General features: G+C 43.0%; 1 protein-coding gene across 4 annotated transcripts in view; it reads left to right on the top strand.

The window, feature by feature from the left end:
* Positions 1 to 5,379: 5,379 nt before the first annotated feature.
* The window catches only part of TAMM41 (TAM41 mitochondrial translocator assembly and maintenance homolog), a 62,089-nt gene continuing 55,545 nt past the window's right edge, over positions 5,380 to 11,923 (top strand). Inside the window, exons 1-3 of one of the 4 annotated variants that reach the window (XM_084839866.1) lie at positions 5,380 to 5,645; positions 7,094 to 7,273; positions 9,156 to 9,248. In XM_084839866.1, the coding sequence (XP_084695992.1) occupies positions 5,517 to 5,645; positions 7,094 to 7,273; positions 9,156 to 9,248 (402 nt within the window). In that variant the 5' untranslated portion in view covers positions 5,380 to 5,516. The remainder of the gene's footprint in view (positions 5,646 to 7,093; positions 7,274 to 9,155; positions 9,249 to 11,923) is intronic. The other 3 variants (XR_014788512.1, XR_014788513.1, XM_084839865.1) reach the window with 3 other exon arrangements.

Raw genomic sequence — 11,923 nt, 5'->3', positions numbered from 1 at the left:
TACCTGTGGGCGGGGGCAGAAGCAGGCTCAGGCTCAGGATCCACCTGGTGTAACTGCTGGCTGGTCCTCCTTCCGCAGGCTCCTTCCCCTGAACTCCTTCTCAAGTTCAGTGACCACACTATCATGGCTATCAGGGACATTAAGGTCTTTCCTGTATAGTTCTTCTGTGTATTCTTTCCACCTCTTCTTAATCTCATCTGCTTCTGTTAGGTCCCTGTCTTCTTTGTCCTTTATCATGCCCATCTTTGCACAAAACGTTCCCTTGAGATCTCCGATTTTCTTGAAAAGATCTCTAGTCTTTCCTATTCTATTGTTTTCCTCAATTTCTTTGCATTGTTCATTTAAGTAGGCCTTCTTGTCTCTCCTTGCTATTCTCTGGAACTCTGCATTCAGTTGGATATATCTTCCCCTTTCTCCCTTGCTTTTTGCTTCCCTTCTTTCCTCAGCTACTTGTAAAGCCTCCTCAGACAGCCACTTTGCTTTCTTGCATTTCTTTTTCTTTGGGATGGATTGAGTTGCTGCCTCCTGAACAGTGTTACGGACCTCCATCCATAGTTTCTCAGGCACTCTGTCTATCAGGTCTAATCCCTTAAATCTATTCCTCACCTCCACTGTATATTCATAAGGGATATGATTTAGGTCATACCTGAATGGTTTAGTGGTTTTCCCTACGTTCTTCAATTTAAGCCGAAATTTTGCAAGAAGCAGCTCATGATCTGAGCCACAGTCAGCTCCAGGTCTTGTTTTTACTGACTGTATGGAGCTTCTCCATCTTTGGCTGCAAAGTACATAATCAATCTGGTTTTGATATTGACCATCTGGTGATGTCCATGTGTAGAGTCGCCTCTTGTGCTGTTGGAAAAGAGTGTTTGCTATGATCAGCGTGTTCTCTTGGCAAAACTCTATTAGCCTTTGTCCTGCTTCATTCTGTACACCAAGGCCATGCTTGCCTGTTATCCCGGTGATTTCTTGACTTCCTACTTTAGCATTCCAATCCCCTAAGATGAAGAGGACATCTTGTTTTGGTGTTAGTTCTAGAAGGTGTTGTAGGTATTCACAGGACCGATCAACTTCAGCTTCTTCGGCCTCAGTGGTTGGGGCATAGACTTGAATTACTGTGATGTTGAATGGTTTGCCTTGGAGTCGTACTGAGATCATTCTATCGTTTTTGAGATTGTACCCCAGTACTGCTTTTCCCACCCTTTTATTGACTATGAGTGCTACTCCATTTCTTCTAAGGGATTCTTGCCCACAGTAGTAGATAGAATGGTCACCTGAATTAAATTCGCCCATGCTTGTCCATTTGAGTTCGCTGATTCCCAAGATGTCGATGTTCAATCTTGCCATCTCATGTTTGACCACCTCCAGCTTACCTTGATTCATTGATCTTCCATTCCAGGTTCCTAAACAATATTGTTCTTTACAGCATCGGATTTTCTTTTCACCACCAGACACATCCACAGCTGAGTGTCCTTTCGGCTTTGGCCCAGCCGCTTCACTCTTTCTGGCGCTACTTGGAAATTCCCTCTGCTCTTTCCCAGTAGTATATTAGACACCTTCCGACCTGAGGGGCTCATCTTCCGGCGTCATCTCTTTTAGCCTTGTGATACGTTCCATGGGGTTTTCTTGGCAAGAATACTGGAGTGGGTTGCCATTTCCTTCTCCAGTGGACCACATTTTGTCAAAACTCTCTGCCATGACCTGTCTGTCTTGGGTGGCCCTGCACGGCATAGCTTATGGCTTCACTGAGTTAGGCAAGCCCCTTTGCCACAACAAGGCAGTAATCCATGAAGGGGTTTCCTTGCATACTGGTTTTTATTTTATTCTAATGTACAAATATGCAAGATATGCCAATTTTGTGCACCAAAGTTTGATGAATTAGATTACAGAATTCATTTTGCTGATTTTCCTCAAAAAGTTTAAGCATCATTTCCCTCCATTCATATACACGACAAAGCACTCGACGTCTTGAGAGACAACGAACTTCTGTGTGTAGTAGATGCTTTTTAAACCTTGTCCCCATTTCTTCACAAATATGAGCAAATAATCTTGATTGAAGAGGTCTACTTTTAATGTAATTGACCCACTTTGAACCACTTTGTCCAAAACTTTTCTTAATTCATTTCCAATGGTTTGCACGACAAGTGCTTCACGATGTAAAAAGCAATGAGTAATTATAATATTTTCATTCTCTTTCTTTGCTAAAGCTATAAAACCTTTTGTTGAACTGACCATTGAGGGTGCGCCATCTGTGCATATTCCTACACAATTTAACCATTGCAAATTATTTTCCTTCATGAAGCAATCTAAAGTTTTAAATATATCTTCACCTCTAGTTCTCATTGGAAGTTCTAGACAACACAAGAATTGCTCAATAATTCTGTCAGTATGAATGAAACAATAATTGTGCTAACCCACTGACATCTGTTGCTTCGTCTAATTGCAATGTAAAGATCATATTATCGTCTTGAAAAATATCCTTCATTTGCTGCTTAATGTCATCAGACATGTCTTGAATACGTCTTCCAATCGTGTTATGTGCCAAAGGGATTTTATTAACTTCTATCTCAAATTTGGGCCCAAACATTGTTCGAACAATAGCACAGCAAGATTCCTTTATGGTGGTTTTGGCAATAGCGTGTGGGTCCTTGTTTTTGGCAGTTATTTGAGCAACCAAGTAACTTGCCTTTTGAGCTTTCTCTGATGTCTTCATTCTCTTTGTGAATGATGCAGACTGCTTCTTTATAGATTTTGAAAGCTCAATTAAGTATTCTACTGGTTTTTCTGACAAATGACAGTGTTTTGAGGTAAAATGATGCTTTAATTTATTTGGTACCATTCTTTCATTTGCAAGTAAATCCCTACAAACTAAACACTGGGGACAAGGATTGTTTTTATTACCAGAAAATGTGAACCCCAGTTTCATATAATCTTTATTGTATAAACGAGGCTTGGGAATTTTTCCTTTACACTTCTTACATACTAATACAGACGGTTCAACAGTTGATTCTTGCGTAGTTTCCTCTATAGCAGCTACATTTTGTTCATCGCAAACATCATCTTCACCAGCTTTCCTTTTCTTAATTAGAAACGTATCCATTTTATGGGTAATTCAACTGCAATTTAATGAATAAATCTATGCGGATTTATTTTTAGGTTTTAACATTAACTAAATATGAAAATAACAGGACTGTTTTTAGCGCTTATCTTTCTCTGTTTTTTCTTATGAAAATAACAGCACCTGCGCTCCACTCCCACAGTGATAAAGTGAGATAAAGATAGGAATCAGGACCAGGAGAAAATGTGAAAAATAAACAAAACTAAGTAAAGTATTTACAATACATATTAGGACACATAGGCCCAGGTAGGAGCTCAGCTGCAAAAACACATGAAGTAGAGAAGCAAAAGTCCAACAAAAATGGTGTAAATATATATGTCTCACTACAAGGCTATATTGCTGCAAATATTTGCAATGCCTTTGTCCAGAGTCCAGTTCCAGCACTCTCCGGTGGTACACTGCCAGTGGGTGGTCAATCCACGATTACAGCAGAGTAAAAATAAATGGCAGAAATCAAATTATAAGTGCCACGTAGTGGGTGGCTTGCTGTTTGCCACATTGGGTTTGGGAGGGTGGCCTACCTTCAGCCAGCAGCAGGTGGGTTGACTGGGTGACAGTCTGCAGCTGCGCTCGCCCGGGTGGTTGGGAGCACGCTGGTTCTGAGGCTTCTGGCCTCCACTGAGCTCCGTTCCGACTGGCCAAGATGGTGGACGGCCCGCTTGGTGCAGTCCCAGTCCAGGACCTCCAGGGGACTCCTCCGCTCAGCACAGCTGAGAGTTGGGGGTGGTGTAACTCACAACTAGTTGCTCCGTTAAAGGAGTCTCCAATGAGAATTCCAAATTCTCCTCGTGCAGCCAGCATTACCACACTCCTCGCTGTACCGCTCCGACACCACCAATCACGTGCGTCCTATGTCAAGACGCCACACAATCCTAAAGCGGCTAACGTTAAAGCAGCTAAGCCTTAACTGCTAAGGCTTAGCTGCTTTAACATTAGCCGCTTTAGGAAGTTCCGGGGGAGGGGCCAAGGGAAGTAAACGCAAGTAAGAGCGCTCCGCGGTGCCCTTCTGCACAATTTTCTGCCTTTCACGCGACACGCCGACACACTGCCGCCGACACACTAATGTGTCGCGGCACACAGTTTGGAAAGCTCAGCTCTAGAGGGCACTAGATTGGAGAAGGCTGCTTTGCAATTTATTCACTATAGATGCCTAGACAGTGTAATTGTATTATTTATTTCTATATCTTTATTATATTTTATAACATAATACAATTAAGGAATTTTAGGACACTAAGGGTGCAGTCCTATGCATGTTTAGACAGAGAAAAGGCCTACAACTCCCAGCATGCCCTAACCAGCTGGCTGGGGCATGCTGGGAGTTGTAGGCTTTTTCTCTAAAAATGGATTGCGCCCACAGGAATCCTTCTGAATCTGAAGATGCAGTAGAGAGTAAGTATGTGCACAAATACATAGGACTAATTTGGGCAATGCAGTCAAACTTACTTTGTCCAATAGTAAATATAGTCAATAGTACTAAAGTAGTCAATAGCCATTAGCTCCATATTTGAATGGCAATTTGGAAATCAGCTATATTCCTATAGCTATTTTGAAGGAATATATGCATTTTTAGGATGCCCTGCTTGAAGTGGGTGACATTTTGGTTTATGTGTTTTTGACAAGCATAAATATAATCCCCCATACACCACGAAGAATCCCCACTGCATGTATGTGGTGAAACTGGCACGTGTGCATTCTTCACGCGTAGTGGTTGTATACTTCGTGTACAGACCCTTCTTCCAACTACACTTAAATGTGATTGCCACCTTTTCCAGGCAGAGCTCCTGTACCTTTGAACAGCTGCTAACAGGCGGAAATTCAACAGGCGCCACTTTGCCTAGTTTGGAGGCACCGCGGTGGTGCAGTGTCACCTACTGAATCATGAGTAGGGGCACAAACGTTTCCTTTCCTCAGTCCGTGGGTGGGAGAGGGAGAATTTGGATCATTCAGAACCATAAACGTATAACCATGGTATATAAACATGGTTCTTTCTGTGCCTATCAGGATTATGATTATATTTCAAGGAGGAGGGAAATCTTCCCAAGGAAAGATACATCTTCCCATGTGTAACTTGGACCCCAGCCCAGGTCTCCTTGAGAGACGAGCTGTGTTCAGAGAGAACTGTCTTCGTTTGAAGCGCACCGGCACACAGTCGTACCGCCGACTGCAGTCCCGCACCAGAGAGGGCGCCGTGACTTCAGGGCGTCCCCATTAAGCTGCCTGGCGGTCTCCTCTTGGTGCCACTTCCCTTCCCCTCTGTCCTCGGTTACGGGTGTGGAGGGTGAGGCGACGCGACGCTTCCGCCCGAAACCTCCAGCTGCTCGGCGCGCTACCAGTCCCGGCGCGGAAGCCCGGTGTTCGAGGGGCGCCTTGCCGCTGCCGCTGCCGCTGCTTTGCCCGCATGTCCTTGCCGAGCTCGGCGGTGAAATTCCGCAGGATCTTAGCTCAGTTCCCGCAGGAGTTCAGCCTCGCCTTTGCTTATGGGTCCGGGGTCTTTCAGCAAGCGGGGGCCTCTGCCCGGGAAGCTGAGGTACGTGGACAGGCATCGATTCCTAGGAGGGGAAGGGGCTGAAGACCCTCTGCCCGCTCTCCGGCGCTAAGGCCGGCAAGGGCCTCGGTAGCGCTGGCCCCTTTCCAAGCTATTCCTGCGTGTCAGCGAGCTGGCGTGTGGTCTTCGTTTTAGCGACCACCCCTGTGCTATTATTAATTAATTAATTAATTAATTGAATTTATTAATCGCCCATCTGGCTGGTCACCCAGCCACTCTGGGCGATGTACAACAATAAAAACAGTTCATACAATAAAATTCAATATTAAAAACATCACATTTCCAAAATTACCCTAGCCCACCCAAATGCCTGCCTGAACATCCACGTTTTTAATGCGTGGCGGAAGCTCATTAAAGAGGGGGCATGGCGGAGTTCCCTAGGGAGGGAGTTCCACAGAGTGGGGGCCACCAGAGAGAAGGCCCTCTCCCTTGTCCTCACCAGCCTAGCTGTCCTGGCTGATGGGACAGAGAGAAGGCTTTCTGGAAAACAGAACAGACTGTATCCCGTGTGGATACTGGATACCCACAGGGGTCTATGTCAAGTAGGGCTAACACTGAATACAACCCAGTGGGACTCCTCTCCATCCACGCATAATCCTTTATTGCAGACCAAACCAGTAGCTAATAGTGGAACTTTGTCATGTTGACTTGGAAGTAAGTCTCACTGTTTACAACGAGGTCCCTTTCAAGTAAATGTGCAGCACAAATCTCTTATGACAATCTTTAATTAAGCCTCTGTGCCAGCATCCTCTCTGTAGGGCTGCAGTCCAGTCTGCACATACCTGGGAGGAAGCCCCATTAACTTCAGTGGGACTTAGCTCCAAGTAAGCAGGCACAGGGTTGTGGTGTGAGGCAGCGTCTTTGCAGGGTAGGTGATTCTTAATGTAACCACACTGACCAGTTTGGTCTTTTACATACCAACTTGTTAGTGGCCTGTGATAATTGGATTTGGTAATTGGTGGGATACTTTTCAGTGGCTGTTAGACTCCATGAATCTGGAATCTGATGATGTACATTGTACTGTGTGCACTGTAGGATCAAAACCACCGAAATTTGAATTATTATTAATTAATTTATTATTAATTGTAGTCAGATCCTGATGCATTTAAACGGTTAAAGTTGCAGACTTTGGTTCCCCCTGAAATCAGTGGGACATAAGTTAGCAATGACTTTTTACACTGATTTCCATGGGACCCAAGTGCAACTAACTTGTGCTGAATCCAACCCATTGTAACTGAAGTGGGGAGGCTTGCTTACTGAAGCTTTGCTTGTAAATATATGTAGAGAAAGATATTGTTGCTTTGATGTATATCTTAAGGTTCTTTGCTTTCAAATCTTCATGTTGTCTTGTGGTGTTACACCTTGTTTATATTTGTAACATGATTGTGTCATACAGAGATCAAGATATCCTGTTCTCTTTTGTTTTGTAGAACAATATGCTGGATTTTGTGTTTGCTGTTGATGATTCCGTAACATGGCATATGACGAACCTGTTAAAGAATCGGAATCATTATTCCTTTCTAAAATGTTTTGGGCCCAAGCCAATCAGTAACATCCAGAACTATGGAGCAGGGATTTACTACAATACACTAGTGCCTTGTGATGGCAGGGTAAGAAATGCAGGTTAAAACTTTTATTTTATTTATTTTATTTTATTTATTGCATTTATATCCCGCCTTTTTTCCTCTTGAAAGGAACCCAAGGCGGCTTACATGATCCTCCTCCTCTCCCTTTTATCCTCACAACAACAACCCTGTGAGGTAGGTTGGGCTGAGAGTCTGTGACTGGCCCAAAGTCACCCAGTGAGCTTCCATGGCCGAGTGGGGACTAGAACCCGGATCTCTGGGCTCCCAGTCCAACACTCTAGCCACTGTCAATGTCAGAATGGAGATAATGCCAGATATTAGGTCTTTCAGGAGATAATGCCAGATATGAGCCAGATATACAGCAATTACAGCTTTACTGGAAGACTCACTGACTGGATTCACACAACAAGATAACCCACACCCAGGGGTTGAGTATAGTTGAGTGTGGGTTGTCATTGAACCATGGGTTGTTATTACAACATGGGTTACCATTCTGTCTGAACCCAGCTGCGATAACAAGCCATGGTTTGTTAACCATGAACAATCCACAGTTCAAAAACCACCAACAAATCATGGGTTCTCTTCATAGGTTGTTTGTGGTGAACGACAATCCACACTCAACCTATAATCAGCCCTTGAGTGTGGGTTATCGTATTGTCTGAACCTAGCCTCTGTGTAACTGGATATCTCCAAAAGCTGGCAGAACTGTAAAGCTATTTTCATTCTGCCAGGCTTTCTGAGTTTTAGATCCCTGAAATGTAAATAGTAGAAAACTCCCTGGAAAAGACCCTGATGCTGGGAAAGACTGAAGGCAAAAGGAGAAGGGGACGGCAGAGGATGAGATGGCTAGATAGCATCACGGATGCAATGAATATGAACTTGAGCATGCTCCGGGAGAGAGCGCAGGACAGGAAGGCCTGGCGTGCTATGGTCCATGGGGTCACGAAGAGTCGGACACGACTGAACGACTGAACAACAACAACAACCAATATTCTATGAAAAATGCATTTATTTGATTTTAAATGTTGGTTATTTCATTGATTCTGATTTTTAAAATTATATTACAAACAAGCTGTTTTTATGGAGCGGGGGGGAGGTAGGAGAAACCCATCCAAAAGTGGGTCACCAACTTAAAATGAAACATCTTCCCTCCCCAAATCTTTATCATTGGGATCAAGATACTATTCTAGAATTCATGTGTATTTCCAGGCTGCTCTGGATGTTGGGGGATGTGCTAACAAGAATAACATGAGTGTTTTTCACCCCCTTTTCATGTCTGAAAAAAGAGCCTCCTTTCCCAAGAGGAAAGTGAATAGACATCGCAAGTGCAAATTCCTTTAGCTTCTGCTTGACACTCCAAAGCCACATTAGCAGGAGGTTTTCCATTGGCCAGGGTTTAAGCACACCACATAGCACTTCATCCCTAGAAGAAAAGTCTAGCACAGATGTCTGTAATGTGGCACCCACAGGGACCTCCAGCGGTGCCCATGAAGCTCTCCACTCCTTCTCTGCTAAGCCATCAAACCTCTTGGTTGGTTTTGGGACTCTTGCAAATAGGGATAAGTCTGCAGCATCCAGAGACATTTTGAATGGCAGGTAAGAATATCTGCAGCCATTTGCACTTGAGTTGAGGAGCTTTGGGGAGAATGGGAGAGAAGTGCGGTTCCCATCAAAAGTTCCTAAAGAAGAGTTCACACTGCCTGCCCATCGGTTCCTTCTCAGAATTAAAATCTAGAAAAGTAGGTTTCTAGAAAAAAATTGTTTTCTCATGTTTTGAGAACCACTCCCTAAAAGGATGGTGAAATGATTTATCCTTTGTGCACCTGTATCCTTCCATCTTTGCTTCTGGCAACAGTCTCTAATGTACACTTTTGTGATTCAGCTCTCATTTCTTTTCACGTTTCAGGTTATAAAATATGGTGTCATTAGTACTGATACTCTGATGCAAGATTTGCTTCGCTGGAAGACTCTCTATGTAGCTGGGCGTCTGCAAAAGCCGGTACTTCACCACATTCGTCTACTTGAGATGACAAAAGCCATACTAACAGGAAAATGCTAGCAGTGTAGAAAGTGGTGTCAAAATTATGGTGGTGGGTTACATGGGTGCGGGCTGTACTTTTATTATGGTGTTAGCTAGGCAACTAACTTGCATTCTGAAGTGTTTTGCAATGCTGGCAAAGTTGCGCCTGCTTTCCACCCAAGGACCAAAGTACATGTTGTGTTATTTCTGGTTTTTAAAATGTGTGCTTAAACTGGCCACTTCTAATGTGAAGAAAAGACAGTTGTAGGGTTCTGTTCTGGAATGTGCTTCTGTTCTGGATCAAGGCCTTGCAAATCCTGCCCCTCCCCCTTCCAGCTTTGGGGGCAAATAACGATGTGGTGGGTGAGTTTCAGCAGGTGATATAGCAACGCAGATCAGGAACACATTCTGGATCGGCTGGGGGGCGCGCACAGCTGCTTTTTCTTCAAAATAAAGCTGGTTTTAGCACAATTCCTCTTGCTCAAGAGTCCAACACCACCCATTCTAGGAGTTTCTGGATGCCCTTAAGGATAAAGAGTTTTAAAAGTGCCTTGCTTGTTTATATACCTTGGAAAAGTTTGCATAATGTACATTTCACATTTTCTGACCACTAGATGGAAGCAGAGTTAAGAAAATGGTGGAAGAGAAAATCTAAATTCAGCTTGAAATATAAAGGAATCATCTGATGATTGTCTGTGTGGGGTGGCGTTGGGGGTGGAGGTGGAATCAGCTTTGGAGAGAGTCTTCAAGTGGTAACTTTTAGGCGCCTCTGAATTCCCAACTGAGTTGTGTTTATATTTTAGTTTATCCTGCTGTGTAATATTTTCCCTCTATATCGTCTGAAACCATTAGTGGGAGCTGGTAATCTGCCACAAGAAGCAGCAAATAACACGAGGAGTGTGTGTCTAGAATAATACACCAAAAGGAAGATTATACGTTGGCTCTTGCCAGTAAACTTTGTGGAAGAGACTTCTTCTCTTGCACTTAGTCTTGGAAACAACAGGACCTGACTTTTCAGTTTATCTGTGTGGTCATTCATGTTTCCCTTCATCTGGGAGCTAGATCAAGCCTGATATTGATTCATATATGTAGCCATGAATACTGTTCAAATCTCACAGGACTCCACCACCTTAAAATGCATGCAGGGAGGTCTTGTTGGAAGCTGCTTCCATATAGTCTATCCCAGTATGCATTTTGAAATGGGATAATCCCTGAGAAGACTGTACCATAGCAGATATAACATGTCTAAATTGGTGTGCAGTATCTTCTTGGAACTTTTATCAGAGTCTTCTGTCTCAGCAGGCAGTTGGTGATCTAGGTTAAGTCTGTAGGAAGGTAGGTCTTTAGCATTTGTCATATTTTACCTGTCTTAACTAAAGGCCTTCAGTAACAAGTTTTATATACAACTAGTGATCTGCTCTGAAATCTTGGGAATTTGTAGACTAGACATGTAAATAAAAACAAAATATAAATTCAGACGTATTAGGAAGGATCCAGTGGGTTTCTGTGAAACTGTCACACTATGCTATTGACTTTGCACAGATGTGGGTTTCTGCTAGTGCAATGTCAATAGTATTAGTGCCCAGACACTGTTGGATCTTTCCCTTTGGATTTAAGAATTCACGCACATATTATTTAGTTTAGGTTTTTATTTCAGCTGTGCCATCTTGGAACGTGAGTTTCTTTTTCTTGGGATTTTTTCCACATCTAAACTTTGCAAGGTGAATAATTATAGCTGTTGGAATTTTAAAACTATTTCTCTTGGAGAAATTGTTAGAAGTTGGATGCTGGTTTTTAAATCTTAGTGACAACAGCTTCAGGGCTGATCTGTGAAGCCTGGTTTTTTTTTTTTTCATACCTGAATATAAAAACATTCTCTTCTTTGATGTTTCAGGTAGATGATGCAATGCCTTTTTATTGACTTTTTCCTCTCTGTGATTGAGAACAGATTTAAACCTGAATGCTGAAAAACAAGGCCTTTGCACAAATCTGACAGTGGCATATTAAACATGATGGAACTGTTATTCTGGGTTTCCCATTTCCCCCTGTTTTAAAAGGGGAATCAAGCAAAAATAATTCGTGGCATTCAGTGTTGCAGTGTTGTATCCTAGCTAATTGTGTCTTAACCAGTTAAGAAGTATCTAGTTAAATGTGTCCACATCTCTCTTTCTTTCTTTTGTTGGGGTGTGTGTGTGTGTGTGTGTGCGCGTTAGAATATTCACCCAAGCTTCCACTGCCCTATGTATTAACTTTAGGTCAAGTATATTCTTGGAACAGCGTGAATATAATCTAAATAGTTCAGCTGAGGACATCTCCAGTAGGGCACAAATGGCTATTGAGAATTGTGAACTCTTTTCTTCTTCCCAGGCCTCTCTGGCTGTTTCTCAAGAGTTTGCTGGCTTCTTGCTTTGGACACCACATAAGATTGGATTAGCCAAGTTCTCATCTAACCTCATGTTGAAGAACTGGATAAACACAGTAGTAGCTTTTTTTCCCAGCTCAACTGTGGTTTTAAGTAAATTTATGTTCTGTTAAACTTTAAAATGTGTGATGCCACCTTGGGACCATGTAGTGTTTCCTGGCTGCTGGGAGGGGAGTTCAGGGATGTTTGGTGCCTCCAGAAAGTAGGGAGTATTACAAGTCCCACTCATTCT

This window comes from Heloderma suspectum, chromosome 2 (genome assembly GCF_057233095.1).
Source record: "Heloderma suspectum isolate Gila_16-S chromosome 2, 16-S_ref, whole genome shotgun sequence".
Lineage (NCBI taxonomy): Eukaryota > Metazoa > Chordata > Lepidosauria > Squamata > Helodermatidae > Heloderma > Heloderma suspectum.
The sequence above is the reverse complement of the archived record's forward strand: the minus strand, read 5'-3'. Positions and strand labels throughout refer to the sequence as shown.